The sequence below is a fragment of the Quercus suber genome, unplaced genomic scaffold (assembly GCF_002906115.3).
Source record: "Quercus suber isolate HL8 unplaced genomic scaffold, Cork oak 2.0 scaffold_184, whole genome shotgun sequence".
In the NCBI taxonomy this organism is placed as follows: Eukaryota; Viridiplantae; Streptophyta; class Magnoliopsida; order Fagales; family Fagaceae; genus Quercus; species Quercus suber.
The window spans coordinates 1,146,960-1,165,988 of record NW_027069642.1 but is presented as its reverse complement, the minus strand read 5'-3'; the positions used below and the strand labels follow the sequence as shown (position 1 = coordinate 1,165,988).

General features: G+C 35.8%; 1 protein-coding gene across 1 annotated transcript; it reads left to right on the top strand.

Moving 5' to 3' along the window:
- Window positions 1-5,110: 5,110 nt before the first annotated feature.
- LOC112000806 (receptor-like protein kinase FERONIA) lies at window positions 5,111-8,055 on the top strand. Its single transcript, XM_024032975.2, has one exon. The coding sequence runs from the start codon at window positions 5,243-5,245 to the stop codon at window positions 7,880-7,882; it is 2,640 nt and encodes an 879-aa protein (XP_023888743.1). The 5' UTR covers window positions 5,111-5,242; the 3' UTR covers window positions 7,883-8,055.
- The last annotated feature ends 10,974 nt before the right edge of the window (window positions 8,056-19,029 follow it).

Here is a 19,029-nt window from a genome sequence, read left to right as displayed (position 1 = left end):
AAAGTAACATCAACAGACTCACCTGATGGATCAATTATTAATTTTGCATTAGCAGCCATTGGTGTTCTAGCATGAGCAGCCTTGTCCAATCCAAATCTTTTCACCAGATTTCTTACATACTTGGCTTGATTTATGTAGATTCCTGACTCTGTTTGCTTTACCTGCAATCCCAAAAAGTAAGTCAGTTCACCAACCATGCTCATTTCAAACATTGCCTTCATTTCATCTGCAAAAGAATGAGCAAGAGAATCATTAGTAGCACCAGAAACAATGTCATCTACATAAATTTGAGCTACAACAAAACCAATCTTATCCTTTCTTATGAAGAGAGATGTATCTGCAAATCCCCTTTTGAAACCATGCTCAGTGAGATATGCAGTCAATATGTCATACTAAGCCCTAGGTGCTTGTTTCAACCCATAGAGAGCTCTCTTCAATTTGTAGACATCATCAGGTCTGTGAGGATCAACAAAGCCTTTGGGTTGCTCAACATAGACTTCTTCTTGTAGCATCCCATTCAAGAAAGCACTCTTGACATCCATTTGATACAGCTTGAAGTTTAGATGACTTGCTATGGCTAACAATATCCGGATGGATTCTAACTTAGCCACTGGTGCAAAAGTCTCATCAAAATCAATTCCTTCCACTTGTGTGTATCCTTGTGCAACAAGTCTTGATTTGTTTCTGATCATAGTGCCATGTTCATCTGGCTTGTTCTTAAAGACCCACTTAGTTCCAATCACATTTACACTCTTCGGTCTAGGTACTGGTTCCCACACATCATTCCGAATGAATTGATGAAGTTCTTCATGCATGGAATTTACCCAATCTGCATCTTGAAGTGCTTCATCCACCTTCTTTGGTTCAAATTGGGACAAATAGCATGAGTGAGTAATCACATTCAAGGCTTTTGATCTCAATCTCATGTTATCATTTAGACTACCCAATATATTTGTAGATGGATGATTCAGTCTCACTCTAAAAGATGGACCTTTTACTAAAGATGTGGAGGTACCTTTCTGTTTAGATGGAGGACTGAACTCACTATGTACCTGTAGAGTTTCACGAACCGGAGTGGATAGTTCTGAATTTGATGGCACTGAAACTGTATCATTTAACACCAACAACTCTTCCTCACTATGTTTCCCAACATACTCAGCAGGAAGTGAATCATCAACTTCAAAAGACTTATCATGAACAGAAGCAGTGCTTTCTGTAGGTGCTTCTAAACATACTTCATCATTTATTACAACATTTGAAGATTCCATGACTGTTTTGGTTCTCAGATTGTACACTCTATATGCTCTACTAGTGGAAGAGTACCCTAGAAAATATCCTTTGTCACTTTTTGAATCAAACTTTTCTATGTTCTCTCTATCACGTAGAATGACATTTGAAGATTCCATGACTGTTTTGGTTCTCAGATTGTACACTCTATATGCTCTACTAGTGGAAGAGTACCCTAGAAAATATCCTTTGTCACTTTTTGAATCAAACTTTTCTATGTTCTCTCTATCACGTAGAATGTAGCAGTCACTGCCAAATATTCTGAAATATTTGACAACAGGCTTCTTCCCTCTCCAGAGTTCATAGAGACTTTTCTTGGAGTCAGGTCTGAAATACACACGATTGAGGGTATGACAAGTAGTGTTAACAACTTCTCCCCAAAAGGATTTTGGCAACTTTTTGTTGTGTAACATAACCCGTGCCATCTCCTGTAGAACCCTATTTTTCCTTTCTACAATCCTATTTTGTTGAGGTGTCTTGGGCGAAGAGAACTCTTGATGAGTGCCTTGACCATTGCAGAAAGTAGCCAACTTGGTATTCTCAAATTCTCTTCCATGATCACTCCTTATTCTGGCTATCACAGTATCTTTTTCAACCTGCAATTTCTTACACAGATGTATCATCTTCTCAGGAGCTTCAGCTTTATCTTTCAAAAGCACAACCCAAGTATATCTAGTAAAATCATTCACAACAACTATAATATACTTCTTTCCACCCAAACTCTGAACTCTGGCAGGACCCATGAGATCAATGTGCAGTAACTCTAGAGGTCTTAAAGTTTGAACACTAGTGAAGATTTCCAAATGTATAATGCTTAAAGCAGTATAGCATAAATAATTCTTATCACATGTGATTATTCCAAGATACTCAAGAAAAGATTTAACAAAAACAACAAGAGGCGAAAACAACAAGTAGACAAGTTGATATATGAGCAAAATGATTTTCCAATTCTAAAAATCCATGACAGCAGGGGTCAAGGATCAGCTCAGAGATCAAAAAATCTCTAACAAGAGAGTTACCTGCTCTGATACCTGTTGAACAGTTTTAGACCCCTTAAAACACAACCAGATTGAGTAGTCTAGTTAATTAGCCAAGTTGTTACTTAGTCAAATTATGCAATTCTAGGTTAAAACAATCAAACAATCATATCAAGAATATAAAGTAGCGGAAAAGTAAATAACACAAGATATGATCACCTAGGAAACCACACGGTAAAAACTTGGAGAGGATTTGACCTAGCTATCTTCAAGGTAAACTTGAATCCACTATGCGAAAGAATCGAAGTTTATACAGAAGGACCACAAGCTCCCCGCTTGACTTCTTAATGCTACCCACAGTAGAACTTACTGACACGACCACGTGCAAGCTCTGAATCCACGGACTCCTTCTTTCTTGGATTCTCCAATCAACTACAAGCACCCATGCTTGATATTCTTTAAGCTTCAATGGTAGCAACCGAATTGATCATCAAGATGTTGAAGTAATCTCTACCTTGAAAACCCTAAGTTTTGTGTAAAGGTAAACTCCTCTAGATCTCACAAGAGATTTACACAAAAACAGAAAAGTATGAGCAACAACTCAACTAGAGCGACTCTCAAAACGTGGCTAGGGTTTTTCTTTATATACCTAGGGTAAAAACAGAAAACCCAAAACGTTTAATGAGTTAGGGTTGAGCTGGAATTTTCTGCAGAAAAACATTCTGCCCGATATTCGATCGATCGAGCCTTTCCTTCGATCGATCGAGCTAGGCCGAAATGCACCAATGCATCTTGCAGCCACTCGATTCCAACTTTACATGAAAGACCAACTTTGAGCAAGTCTAAACAAGACTAAATAACCTGTTTTGATCATGGTTTGCCAACAATACAAATTAGAGTTCTAAATACATAAATTCCTAAATCTTTAGAACCTAACAAATATCATCTTCTTCGGATAATAAGCAATTGAGTTTTGTTAAGACATTGTCACAATATATAAATTTTTGCAAATAATGATGTGATCATATACTACAATTGAAGGTCTTCATCAAATACTTGTAATTATCCATAAGAAAGATTTTGTTATTAATACTTCATTTTTTATTATATTACATTTTATGAGTAGCTTACCTAATTTTAATGAACATCCTTTCAAGTAAGAAGAGAAATAAATAAAAAGTAAAAAAAAAAAAAAATTAAAAAAAAAAAGAAGAAGAAGAAGAGGATAACAAAGACATGTGTCATTGAAGTTTCAATTAGATAAAATTTTAAGTTTAGAATATTTAAACCTAGGAAAATCAACGCTGTTTAGGTAACAAATAGAATATCATATATTACCACTTCAACTTTCCAAGTATGACTACCACATAAAACTCAAATACATAGAAAATGTTTTGGGATATTAAAATTTAGTAAGGTTATTTTAGGCGTTCTACAGTAGAATATTTTAAGAATCGTAAGATTTCAAAATGGTTTAACTAAGAGAATAACAGTTAGGGGTATTTCACAATACCTCTATTTTCAACTGTGGTGGATCTCAATCTAATATTTTATTATCTTATTTTGACCTATAAGGAACTTACACCTCAATAATTATAAAAATATTATGATAACAATAAGATGTCACTACATTTTCACAATACAATACCTTTATTTTTAGTTGTGCTAGACCTCAGTTTGATATTTTATTATTTTATTTTATTTTAGTTTGACCTAAAAGGAATTGACACATGTGTCACAACATTTTTACAATATCTCTATGTTTACAATGTACTTGCAATGTAAATTTATATTGTAGACATACAAAAATTGGCAAATGTTGAACACATTTGCAAAATTTGTACAATATTTACCATTTTTTTTTACAAATATGTTTAATATTTGTTACTTTTTGTGTGTCTAAATTTTACGCTGTACGCTTACATTGTAAAAGTACACAGTAAGCATATAAAAATTATTAAAAAAATAAAATAAAATTTAATTATTAATGATTATAATTTGAAACCACAACTAAAATTGTTTTTTCATTACCAATAATAGTCAATAATAACTTGTTACTTAAGATAAGAGGTTTATTGTAAAAAAGTTGTAGAAATAACTTTTTTTAATATTAAAAAGTTTTCTTTTTCACCTAAACTCACCTTTTTAGCTTGTTGCCAAAAAACAAAAGTTGAATAAACCAAGGGTCCAGAAGCTAGAGCCATAGGCACTTTTATATAGTTAGTAGAAATATCATGTCTAAATAAGATTTTTCACAAACCATAAACGTAACTTAGTCATTATAGCTAGGTTGTTATTTAAGCCAATCACAAGTAAGTTACGAGTCTACATACTCAAATTCTTTCATGAATTTTTTTTTTTTTTTTTTTTTTTTGCTATGATAACAAGTTCTCAATGGTAAACAATACATTGCTATCAACAATGGGCTCAAGGAAAAATCAATAACAAATTATATACGAAAGGTTACTCTAAAAAAAAGTTTATAATTTCAATTTTTTAAACTACTTTTAGCTTAATAATTAGTGGGCCTTTCTTTTAAAATTTGTATATTCTTTCTAAAGTATGAAACTGATGGCTGCATTCAACGGATAAAAGATACCTATTCTGTGGGAACACTGTGTCTGATTAGAATAAAAGAAGGATTGAAAATTAATGATAAAGAAAACTTTAGTGTTTATGACTGACTCTAAAAAGCAAGACGAGGTCTCCCACTAAGACCATCTTCTCGAGTACTGGGCCCCACCTGTTCTCAAGCACCCACGCCACAATAATATATTGTATGAGAACCTAAAAGACAAAGCCACTTATTGAAATTCAGCAAAAAAAAAAAAAGCCACTTATTGAAAGGAAAAAAAAGCGTAGATATATAGCTTGATCATATAACTCAATAATGGTGTTATATACCTTTATAAAGTAGGAATAAAAGCAGCTTCCTCCTCTCAATTATTTTTGTTTTCCTCAATTTGTCTCTTGCTCCCATGAGGAATCTCTCGGTGCTCACCCCTATTGTTTCCATCTTCTGCATATTCTTCCTTCTTTATCAAATCACACTAGTAGCTTCTTCCACCCCCCCTCCTCGTTATGTCCCTGATGATGCTATTATTACCCTCGACTGTGGCAGTGCCACTGCAGACAAGTCGAAGGATATGTATTTGCGCGACTGGACTGGAGACTTTCAGTCCAAGTTCTTTCCCAAAGAAGAACTTAATAATCTCAAATCTAATACCTCTAAAGCCCCCGTAGAAGGCACTGTCACAAAAGCCCCTTACTCTACTGCACGTATATCTTCTTCTCAATTCACGTACGTATTTCCAGTCACCGTTGGTCCGAAATTCGTTCGGTTGCACTTTAACCCAGTCATTTACCCAGGTTTTGAGAGGTCCAAGGCCTTTTTCACTGTCAAAGCAGGTTCGTTCACCTTACTTAGAAACTTCACTGCTTCCTCTCTTGTTGATTCTTTGCAGGAAAAAACTTTCTTCAAAGAGTTCTGCATCAACGCAGGAAAGGATCAAAAATTGAACTTAACTTTCATCCCTTTTTCAACTACTTTCTATGCTTTCGTTAATGGAATTGAGATTGTGCCCATGCCTGAAAACCTGTACTACAAGCCAGAAGGTGAAGGTCAGGAAAGCATTCCGAATCTCAGCGGAAATCCTTTCTACATAAACGATGACATGGCACTCGAGATGGTTTATCGACTAAACGTGGCTGGTAATTTGATATCACCAACGGAAGATACTGGCTTCTTTAGACGATGGTCCTCGGATAATAATTATTTCAGGAGTACTGGAACCCAAATGCCACACAAGCCATCTTGGAAACCCGACTACGTAATAATACCAAATTACACTGCACCAGATGATGTCTATCGGTCTGCAAGGACAATGAGTCGTAACCGCACCAATAACAGGCTTTCCAATTTGACGTGGGGATTACCGGTTGATACGGGATTTAATTACCTGGTGAGGCTCCATTTCTGTGAAATAGACCCCAATATGAACGCCGTTGGTCAAAGGCGGTTCATCATATATATAGACTCTCTAATAGCCGAGCAAGAAGCTGATGTAATATTGTGGACTGAAAAAATGGGTACTCCTGTTTACAAAGACTATGTAGTAAACATCAGAAAGAAGGGAGATGAGGGCAGCCATAATCTCTCCATTGATCTACACCCTATTACAACCAATCATTACGATGAAGCCATTTTAAATGGTGTGGAAGTGTTCAAACTGAACAACTCAGATGGTAACCTCGCAGGACCTAGTGAAATGCCGCCGTCTTTTCCTCCTGTCCCGACGGCCAAAGAGGTCAGTACAAAGAAAACAATATTCATTGCTATTGGAGGTGGTGTGGGCTTCTTAGTGCTACTCACTTCAGCGTGTTTCATGGTTCTCTTGAAACTAAGGAAGTCCAGGCGCTACGGTTCTTACCATCCACTATCAAAGTTCTGGTGCTGGCGTGATCCATACAAAGGAAAGTCAACAAGGACAAAGGCCTCATCGTTGCCCGACGAAGTTTGCCGCCACTTCTCACTAGAAGAAATCAAAACAGCAACTGACAACTTCCACCAAGAACTAATTATCGGTAAAGGTGGTTTTGGCAATGTATATAAGGGTTTGATAGACGAGGGTACAGTGGCTGTGGCAATCAAGCGCTTGAAACCTGGGTCTGGACAAGGTGCTCGAGAGTTCAAGACTGAGATCGAGATGCTTTCTCAACTTCGCCATGGCCACCTCGTCTCTCTCATTGGATACTGCAACGATGAGGGCGAGATGATCCTCGTCTATGAATTCATGTCAAATGGTACCCTTAGCGAGCATCTCTTCAACACCAAAACCGATCCTCTCACGTGGAAACAAAGGCTGGACATATGTATCGGGGCGGCAAAGGGTTTGCACTACCTCCACACGTGCATGAAGAATCCTATTATCCACCGTGATGTGAAGGCCACCAATATTCTATTGGATGATAAAATGGGGTCTAAGGTTTCAGATTTTGGGTTGTCCAAAATGGGTTTGGGTCAAACGGCTGTTAGTACCGTAGTTAAGGGTACATTGGGATATCTGGATCCGGATTATGCTCGGCGTCAGCAAGTGACCGATAAGTCTGATGTGTACTCGTTTGGCGTGGTGTTATTGGAAGTTCTGTGTGGTCGAAAGGCACTGGATCAAAGATTCGGCCAGGAGCAATTGCATCTAGCCAACTGGGCTCGGAAGTGCGCTGAAAATGGGACTATTTATGAGATCATTGACCCAGATCTTAAGGGGAAGATTGCTCCAGAGTGTTTCAAGGTCTACGTGGAGGTCGCAGAGAATTGTGTGCGTGATCAGGGGTTCCAACGGCCTACAATGAACGATGTGATGGAAAAGCTCGAGTTTGCATTGGAGTTGCAACAGAATGCGGACGCAACACAGGAGGAAATCAATCCTAGTGGTGATTTCACCTATCAAGAGGTGTTATCGTTTCGTGTTTCTGGTCGTACTACTGGTCCTGGTGCTCCTCCACACATCAATTTTGAACCAGTGTTGGAATCGGATACTAATCCAAGTCTTGATTCTGAAAGTGTCACTGTCACAAGTCGGGATGTCTTCACAGACAACTCCAACATTACAACTTAAGGTTTCTTATTCGTATGTTTAAACTGTGGGATAGTCCTAGGATAAAGCTATATATGAGTCACTAGGCAAAAATTATCTCATAGGAGATACTTTAGTTTGTACACATGGCAACGTATTTAGTGATAATCTAATGTATTATGTGGGTTGTGGAGTACATCTATTTTGCATGAGTATTTTATGTTGTAGTCAATACTCCTTATATAGTGGGTCTTAGACAAGAAGTTTGTGGCTAAAGAGAAATTATTAGATCCATTAGAGGACTGCTAAAGTAATCCTCCATTTTCTTGATCATTCCAATCAATAAAATGTTACTATTTATGCAAATGTGTGACATCACCTAGTGATTTTTTTATTTTTTATTTTTTATTTTTTGTGCTAATTATGAAAATGACTCACAAATTTGTATAAGTGGCATCGTTTCATTGGTTAAAAAGACTACTTCAACAATCTTTCCAGTAAACCTAATTATTTCTCATGGACTAGAGCATAACATATAACACAATAAGAAGGTTACATCCGTAAAAGCGCTAGAACATGAAAGAGAACGCATGATGTGGTAATTCCTAAAGCAATTATTAATCCATATAAAATAATATAATAGTGCATAAAATGAAAACAGGTGACATCAAAGCAAATTCAAGAAATTGCAAAGTAGCATTTAACACCGTGACAAGTGTCATTTAAGCCCAATGAGCAAAGGACACGTGTACGAAACACCTGTTAGTAACCATCAAGCCTTAAGTATAAATAAATGACTCATTTAAAAAAATGACACCACTCTCCATCGTGTAACCCGTTTTATATATAAACCACACTCTTGTAAGTTGTAATAGTGGTTCCTTAAAAAATTCTATCGTAATTCGTAAGACTTGGTAAGGTTTTCATGCCAATAAATGCTTCCTTGTAATCTTTTTACTCAATTTAATCTTATTTGCACGAGTTTATCTTAGTTTCATTCAAGTTCTTAGTTGTTAAGCCGGTTTAATCCATAATGCATTATCATTGGTTTAGTTTGATGTTCAGTATAATTACTTAGGTTTCAATCTATTTTTTGTGCAAGGTGCACCAACAATCTATTAACTATTTAGATTAATTAGGCTTTGAGTTTTTCTGCTTAAAATTGAATTTACCATGATTGTCAACAACGTATTTTGTCAATTCTTAATTTATGTGCAAAATTACAAAAATTCATATTTTAATCTTTTTTTCTTTTTTCTTTTTTTTTTAAGAAAGAAGACATGAAGTTTTATTAACTAAAAGAAAGTTTGGCTATATCAGTCTGAACAATAGAAAGTAAGAGTTGTGAAACATCTTCCATTCACACTATATAATCATCGACATTAATAGAATGTCAGGCTAAACTATGGGCAAGCTTATTACCATTTCTCTTAGTGTGAGAATATAGTAATTTGGTAAAAGAACTGGATTGACCAAGAACATCAAGGATAAGGGGGTGACGCTAAATTACTCCCTCCTTCCTTCAAGGCATGCATGATAACTTGATAATCACCCTCCAAGGCACGGTGTGCTGCCAATGCTTCTATCTCTAGAGCATCATATGCTTGTGGAAAAATCTGGGCGTTAAGGAAGCAATCATATGTCCTCTGCAGCCTCGAATAACAACACCAACACCACTTTTATTTTCAGACTTGAAGATGGCGCCATCAAAATTCAGTTTGAAAATACTGCTAGGTGGTGGTTTCCATGCTACCTTGGATTGTGGAAGAGCAGGCAGTGGCTGTGGAAGAACATAATGAAATTCATTTAGTTTTTCCAAAGCCACCTGAGCAATCTGGTCCGTACTGCAACTTGGGACATGATGTCGAATCTGGTTTCGCTGGTTCCATATTGTCCAAACTGTAATGGCAAAGAGCTTGTGCTGTGCGTGATTTTCAAGTATCCAAGAGAGCAATTCACGAAAGTCCACATAGTCCGAAGTGCTCCGATGACCCCACCCACTCGAAGCCGACCAAACCAGATCCAACTCTCTACACGACCAAAGTGCATGCAAACAATTTTCTTCTTCTATAGAGCATCGATCACACAGTAGTGAGATAGCAATGGATCGTCTTCTCAAATTTACCTTTGTTGGAATAGAATCTTTGCAAGCTCTCCAAACGAAGTTCTTTATTTTCTTTGGAACCTTCAACATCCAAACCTTTCTCCAAAAACTTGTATCAGGTTGCTCTTCACCGCTATCCAGACCATCATATGATTCCTTGAGGGGAACCTATACCCAGATTTGCAGGCATAATTCCCTTGCTGTGTGAAGGGCTAGAAAATTTCATCTGCGCAAGCCATCCGAGCCAAAGGAATTCTTTTAATCAAATCAGCCTCGTTGGGAGCAAATAAACCATCAATAATACCTGTGTTCCAAGACCTTGTTTCAGCGTCTATCAACAAATCCACTGTTTCATTTTCCATGTACTCCAAGGGTGATGAAATTCGGGTAGGATGTTTGATGGGCAGCCAATGGTGCTGCCATATCATCACTGAATAGCCATCTCTTATTCTCTACCTCGCACCTTTTTCAATAACATTTCTACTGAACAGTTTTAGACCCTTTAAAACAACAATTAAATTAACCTAGTTTATTTGCCAAGTGATTAATTTAGTCAAATTATGCAATTCTAGATTAAAACAATTAAACAATCATATCAATTATATAAAGCAGAGGAAAAATAAATAACACAATGATATGATCACCTAGGAAACCACACGGTAAAAACCTGAGGAGGATTTGACCTAACTATCCTTAAGGTAAACTTGAATCCACTATGCGAAAGAATCGAAGTTCATACAAAAGGACTTACAAGCTTCCCGCTTGACTTCCTAATGCTACCCACCAGTAGAACTTATTGACACGGCTACGTGTAAGTTCCGAATCTACAGACTCCTTCTTTCTTGGATTCTCCACCAAGTACAAGCATCCACGCTTATTATTCTTTAAGCTTCAATGACAGCAATTAAATTGATCATCAAGGTGCAGATAATATCTCCTCCTTGAAAATCTTAAACTTTGTGTAAAGGAAAACTCCTCCAAATCTCACAAGAGATTTACACAAAACAGCAATATGAGCAACAAAGACCTTGGAGAGGTTTGGGTACAAAACCTTAGATACAAAAGAGGCACACTCTTCTCTCTTTCTAAAAACTCTCAAAAACGTGGCTTAGGGTTTCCTTTATATAGTGAGAGAATTAGATCTGAAACTCTAATCCTTAATAGGCTTGGGCTAAGTTGGAAATTCTGCAGAAAAAACATTCTGCCCGAGATTCGATCAATCGAGTCTAATTTTTAATCAATCGAGCCAGGTCGAAAGTCACTAATACTTCTGTAGCCACTCGATTCCAACTTTACATAAAACGCCCACACTTTGAGCAAGTCTAAACAAGACTAACAACGTGTTTTGATCATGATTTGCCAACAATACACATTAGAGTTCTAAATATATAAAATCCTAAGTCTTTAGAACCTAACAAACTCCCCCTTTGGCAATCCCTGACAAAACACAAATTAAAAGCTCAAAGTTTACAAATAAAAGCCCTTTACAAAAATAATGCTCATAAACACAAATCTAATCCTAACTACTATCCATCAGTTGCAAGTGTAGACAGCAGCTTAATTGAATCAACCTGTATATTCCTGAAACACTAAACAAAACGCATAAACGCATGTGTGACAGAAAAACAGTAAATCAACAAATAAATTTTTGACTTCGCAAAATACAAAACAAAGACATATATCATGAATAACTCATAAATATAAATCAATGAGCAGTGAACAAGAAACAGAAATAAAAATATAAGTAAACTAATTTTCCCCCTAAGTTAGATACAACAAAAAGTTTTTATTTATATTCTCCCCTTTCAAAAATAATTTCAACTCCCCCTAAACAAGACAAACATGATTCCAATAAATCAATAATTTATCCTCCTTTTTGTCACGTATTGACAAAGACAACTCATAAAAAGAGTAAACAGTCAACATACGCAATAAAGGATAAGAGAAAATAGAGAATTAAGGGGATACAAAACAAGACAACTCTATAGAAAATAGAGACAACTCTCCCTATGAACAATGAACGGTTTTAGACCCCTTAAAACACAACCAGATTGGTTAGCCTAGATTAATTAGCCAAGTTGTTACTTAGTCAAATTATGCAATTCTAGGTTAAAGCAATCAAATAATCATATCAAAATAATAAAGCAGCAGAATAATAAAAAACACAATGATATGATCACCCAGGAAATCAGACGGTAAAAACCTGGGGAGGATTTGACCTAGCTATCCTCAAGGTAAACCTGAATCCACTATGCGAAAGAATCGAAGTTCATACAGAAGGACTACAAGCTTCCTGCTTGACTTCCTAATGCTACCCACCAGTAGAACTTATTGACACGACCACGTGCAAACTCCGAATCCACGAACTCCTTCTTTCTTGAATTCTTCAATTAGCTACAAGCACCCATGCTTGATATTCTTTAAGTTCTTGAATCTGCAACTGAATGATCATCAAGGTTTTGATAATATCTCCATCTTGAAAACCCTAAGTTTTGTGTAAAGGAAAACTCCTCTAAGATCTCACAAGAGATTTACACAAAACAGTAATATGAGCAACAAAGGCTTAGAGAGGTTTTGGTACAAAACCCTAGATACAAAAGAGGCACACTCTTCTCTCTCTCAAAAGTCCCAAAAACGTTCTAGGGTTTTCCTTATATATAGGAGTGTTTTACTTAAATCCTAAGACGTTTAAATAGAGTTTAGGCTGAACTGGAACTCTGCAGAAAAATAAATCTGTACGTGGTTTGATCGATCGAGTCTAATTTTCGATCGATCGAGCCTTACAGATTTAGTCCAATAAATCTGCAATCACTCGATTCCAGTTTTACAAATAAACATACTTTGAGCAAGCCTTAACAAGACTAAACATATTGTTTTGATCATGGTTTGCCAACATTATATATTAGAGTTCTAAATACATAAAATCCTAAATCTTTAGAACCTAACAAACAACAAAGGTTAAAAACAAGCTTTTCTCCTTATAAAAATAGGAAAAACAAAACAAGTATTTAAGAAAAATAGTTTTGGAAAAAAATAGGAGGTGGGGGAAAATAAAAACAAATAAACCAAAGTTAAAAATTAAGGTGAGGATACACATGAAGAAAAATATTCTCTCTTTCAATAAATGCAAACATGACACTATGTGACCCATAAATAGTTGCATGAGTAGAGAAAATATTAGCACATTGATTATCTATCATATCTCTTTAAGAAAAATATTTTTTACAGTTCACACTTAAAAAAGGCATATACTAGAAAGTACATAACTCAAAAATTAATCAATCAATTTTTTGATCAAGTTGAGTATCCAATGTAGCAAAGTGTATGCATGTTATGTGTGAAAACAATGAGAGATATGACTATAAAACTACAAGATGGATATAGAAAACAAAGCAATGCATGTATTCCTAAACACAAATGATGCATAAAAAAAATATGTCATGATTCATGCTTTAATGCAGTGAAACTAAGTTCAATATAAGTTCAAATTTACAAAATTGGCTTGAGCATAGAGTTTCTAACAAAATTCCTAAAATTTGAAAAACCACTTGAATGTTTTGAAATAAATTGATGAATTGATCATTACACATGAGAGAGAACATATAAGAATGATCAATTACATCAAAATAATAAGCCAATTTCATCAATTAAACCTAATTTGAACAAAATCCCCAATTTGGGTACATTCAAGCTCTAGAATTTCCAATTTCTCAAACTTTAAACACATTTTGCATTAAAATCAAGGAACTTTTAATTTTGGATGGCCATAACAAGATTACACACGATAAAATGTACCAAATTTAGTAAAGAGTAACTTGTCTAGTGTATGCAACTAACAAAAACTTGAGATACATGTGAGGTGATATGTGAATAACAATCAATCACGTCTACAAAATTCATCACATAGAATTTAAAAGAGACTATCACCTAAAGAGTTATATCATATAACTCTCACATCTCCTAGATCATAAGTTTGCAATCATGTAAATTTCTTGAATTTTGCCTCATAATATACACACCAATTTTAATTATGTGATTTGGCATCAAACCTAATAGTACACACCAATTTTAAGCATTAAGCATTTAAACCGAGGCTACACCTTATGTTCTTTTCATGCATGTGCTACACTTTCTCGAGAACAAAATCTTAAAATATGCACTAAGGTGTTCATGATTGGCTAGTGAACAGTGATGAAATGGTTATTCATGCATTTCTCAAAAGGATCAAGTCTGACAGTCAAATAACATGTGACTTCAAGATTAAAACAACATGATAAACACCATAAACATCTTTCCCACACAATATGCACTACAAAGTTTCAACTAGTCAAGTGCAATAAATAAGCTCATCAAAGCTAAACTAGGTACATAAACTTGTTATGTAAAGATAAGGTGGCCAACCTTGATTTCAAATCCATGATTTGTAATGCAAAACACAATTTTTTTTTTTTTTTTTAAAAAAAATTTTATGACCAAAAACAAAAAACACACATTTATACTAAATGAACAATGCAAAGTTATACATGATAGTGCTTCACTAAGCTATAGAGGGTACACAAACAAGAAATATTAATTTCTTAATTAACCCATGAGTACATGTACAAACTAGTACATACTCACACAAAATCAGAAATAGCTTAGCACAAACTATTCAAGTTTCTCCACAATGTCAAGCATGTTCTATATCAAGAGAGAGATATCATAACTCATGTAATCCTCAAAACAAATAAAACAAGACTCAAAATGAAATATTTTTGTCTTTTTGAAAATTTTCAATGTTTTTGGATTTTTTTTAATATAAAAAAACAACCTAAAAAACAAAACAACAAAAAACAAAAACAAAACATGTCCATAATTAATTGAAAGAATTAAATCAGGGACAAGTTAGCAACACTCAGCTTGGAGAATCTTTTCTCACCCATATAGCACGAGTCTTTGGCTTTGTAGGTGAAAATCCATGTGAAGCAGAGTGTATTGGAAGAATTACACCAATCTTCTGAGAGAGACTAAAATTCTGCAAATTGCTTTCACAAGCCAACAAGCTCAAATTTTTCAAAAGAATATGAAACAATTTATATGGACTTATGGCAGGAGACATATCATCACATATCCTAGATTGAAACACAGAATGCTTAAATTTCAATTTATGACAATTAGGACAAATGTGACCATGGACACCACAAAAGTGGTAGACATGAACAAATTTAAGAATATCAGTATTCCTAACAGCAAATCTAGTCTCAAATTTTGATTTTTTACTCAACAAAGAATAGCTTGGTCTAATATGACCAACAACACCACAAAGGTGACAAGTAGGCACAAAAAAAATTTTATTATGCTCTCTAACAGTAGGTTTAGACATAGGTTTAAAAAGTTCAGCGTCTAAATCAGAATTTTTACCTTTGTCTAACTTAGCAAAATAAGCCTTTTTTTTTATTATTCCTCTTGAAATGAGGGATATAAACATTTTCAGTTTTAGGCTTAAGAGAAACAGAAACACTTCTGTTGTCATCAACAGGCTTGGTACTAGTCAAATTTTCAATTTTAGCATTAGATTCAACTAACTCTTGTTCCAAGCTTTTCATCTTCTCATCTTGAGAGGAAATTTGATTTCTCAAAAATTCATTCTTTTTATTAGATTCATCTAATCTAACAATCAATTCCTCTTTTTCAAGATTAGCCAATTTTAACTCTTCCTTGAATTTCTTAGAAATTTTCAAAGATTTAGATAATTTCTTACGAAGAGTATCAAAAGCATCAAAAAAATCAACAGAAACAATAGTGTCCTTTTTATTCAAAACATCACAAACATGAGCAGAAAGACACTTCAAATTAGCCATGATAACAGGGGTCAAGGATCAACTCTTAGATCAAAAGATCTAAAACAGAAGAGCTACCCGCTTGATACCACTTGAACAGTTTTAGACCACTTAAAACAACAATTGGATTAACCTAGTTTATTAGCTAAGTGATTAACTTAGTCGAATTATGCAATTCTAGGTTAAAACAATCAAACAATCATATCAATTATATAAAGCAGCGAAAAAATAAATAACACAATGATATGATCACCCAAGAAACCACACAGTAAAAACTTAAGGAGGATTTGACCTAGCTATCCTCAAGGTAAACCTGAATCCACTATGAGAAAGAATCGAAGTTCATACAAAAGAACTTACAAGCTTCCTGCTTGACTTTCTAATGCTATTCACTAATAGAACTTACTGACACGACCACGTGCAAGCTCCGAATGCACGGAATCCTTCTTTCTTGGATTCTCCATCAAGTACAAGCACCCACGCTTGTTATTCTTTAAACTTCAATGGCAGATGATAGGCCACAAACTGAATGACCTCTTGTGATTAAACCAATTAATTAATTAGCTAAGTTATTAATTAATCAATTTAACATGCAAATATATGGAAGCATAAAAAAATCACCAAAAACTAAATATGCAGCGAAAATTAAAAGACGCGGTAATTTGTTTACGAATGAGGAAAACCCTTGCGACAAAAACCCCACTGGGTGATTTTCAGGTCACCACTCCCGAAACTCCACTATTATTAAATCAAGCGGTTACAAGTAAAGGAATCCCAAGTACCTTACCAACCTACAGTTGAACCCTTACCCCAATACTCAATTGGACTTGATCTGTAGTGACAGTTCCCACCTTTGATGTACGGCTCCCAAATACGTGACTAACCAATGCGCAGATCCCAGTACGCGACTTTAAACACCAACTTAGAAGAAGAGGTTGGCTGCAAAGTTCTTCAGTTCATCCTACACGATGAAAATCAGGAAGATGCTTCGTCACAAAACCCTTTGGTGCAAAATACACAAAAACTTCTTCAGAGAAGATGAACTAGGTCAAGAACTTCGTCTTTGATCACAATTTCCTTGAATAGAGATTGCTCAATGCTTTTGCAACTTGTGTCACACTTGATGGCTCTTAATAAAATCCTTTTATATGTTTAGGGTTAGAAGAAAAGAAGGCCCAAAAGCATATTCACGGATCCCAAGGAAATTAGATCAAAAAATCTGATTTTGTAATTCTTGACAGATAGCAGGTGTCGAGGAGCTATAGAGCAGGTGTCGAGATTTAATGAATTTGCACTTCAGCTCGTTTTTCTTGGACAGACTTGATGACTTCAACACTTGATCTTGAAACTTTGTTTCTTGAAGTATTAAAAACACCTAGAACTACCCAATTACAAGTAGAGTGCGTTTTGTCAAAGGATTAGCCAATTTACATAAATAAGTGACATATGTTCTTAACAAGTGAAAACACATATGTCCTAACAATCTCCTCATTTGGCAATCCGTGACAAAACCACAACATACAAATGAGCATATGAGAAAAGTCATAAATCACTCAACTCATATTCACTTGTTGAATATAATAAAATCTATCCTAACACAAACTCTTGAAAAACTTTGCAAGAAGAGAGTTTATGGCAAGTAGACTTTGACAACCTGTATTTCTGAAACACTTTAAACAAAACTCATCAAGGCATCTTGTGTGAAACAGAAATAATGGATTGCATACAAATATAGTGAACATATGTACAAAGATAGAGAAGAAACAATACATGAAGAGAGAGGTGAAAGAAACATACATCCACATATAGAGAGAATAGGTACAATGTATGTAATACTGGTCACAAGACCTCATATACAAGATCAATGTATCTATAAAGAATAGAAAAGAAAAAGATACATCAAAACCTCACTACATCCCCAAAATATCAACACTCCCTTATCAAAAATGTCATATACTAACTCTCCCCATAAGATGACTACTCTCATAACCCAAAACTACTTCCTCTTTTTGTCACAAGTGACAAAGGGTAGAGTGTTATTTAGACATCTCATCAGTAGAGCTAGCATTTCCATCATTATCATATGAAGCGTCATCATCATCACCATCATCATCATCATCCTCAAAGTCTGAAGCCGCTGGAGAAGGTGGTGAAGGAGTAGCCTCAAGAGCAAAACCACCCATGGTCGCCTGCCGTCATCCAATACGACCAACACGAACATTCACCTGATACAACTCAGAGGAGAGTGTATCGAGGCGAGCATCCATGTGTTGCAGCTGTGCCATGATGTCTCCAAGAGATACATCGCCCGTAGAGGAAGAAGGAGCAGACGTAGATTGAGCAGATTTGGATGGAGCTGAACAGAAGGGAATAGTGGAATCCGTCTATCGCGACCTAAACTGAGCCTCACTACATTTTACAGTAGCGGCATCTATGGCACAGATGTGTGTGAAGTGGTCGGACATAGGAAAAGGGATAGAAAAATGGCGTAAAATCCTCGTGATAGCGGAAGGAAAGATGAGTTTATCACGGGACACCGAATCTAAATGAACATCTATGATAGAAAGGATGAAATGAGAAGGAAAATCTATAGTAAGATGCTTAAGAAGAGATAACAAAAATCGAGCACGAGGCTCTGTGATGGAGTTGTAGTAAGAGAGTGGATGGAGTACAAAAGTCATCACCATGTTTAAGAATCTAGGACCTTTAGCAAAAGGTCTACATGATGTATATTGATGCTCACCCCAATCAGCGAGGCGCTCACAAAAAGCTTAAATGAGCTCATCTTTGGACACAGTCCTCAGACGCTCACAAGAAGGATAGTCAGGAAACTCTATCCTAAGAACCCTAAGCACATTCGCAACTAGCTGCAGTGTCATAGAGATGCGCGTACCTCGAACGCGAGTGAAAAAGAGAGGTACTGAACGATCAGTCCTATGCATATTGGAGTAAAACTCCTAAATAAGCACGAGAGGACATATGACCAGGACGTCACACAGTGACTCCCATCCCCTACTGTGAATGACAGAGGGACGGTCAGTGTCGGCAAAGTCCGCCAAAATGACTTAGCATTCCGAATGAACACCTCGTCTAGAAAAGTTCTCCGAAAATGCCTTGTGGGTATCTCCATTACGGAACTGAAGATTTAGAGGAGCAGAATCAGAAGATGAAGAAGCTCCAGAACATAGAGGGTTCTGAGCCGGAGTGGATTTACATTTGGGTGCCATAGACACTACTAACGTAAACAGAATAAGAAAGAGATAGAG

What these genes read in the sequence shown, in the direction of transcription:
- LOC112000806 (XM_024032975.2), top strand. Translation starts at nt 5,243, where the DNA reads ATGAGGAATCTCTCGGTGCTCACCCCTATTGTTTCCATCTTCTGCATA.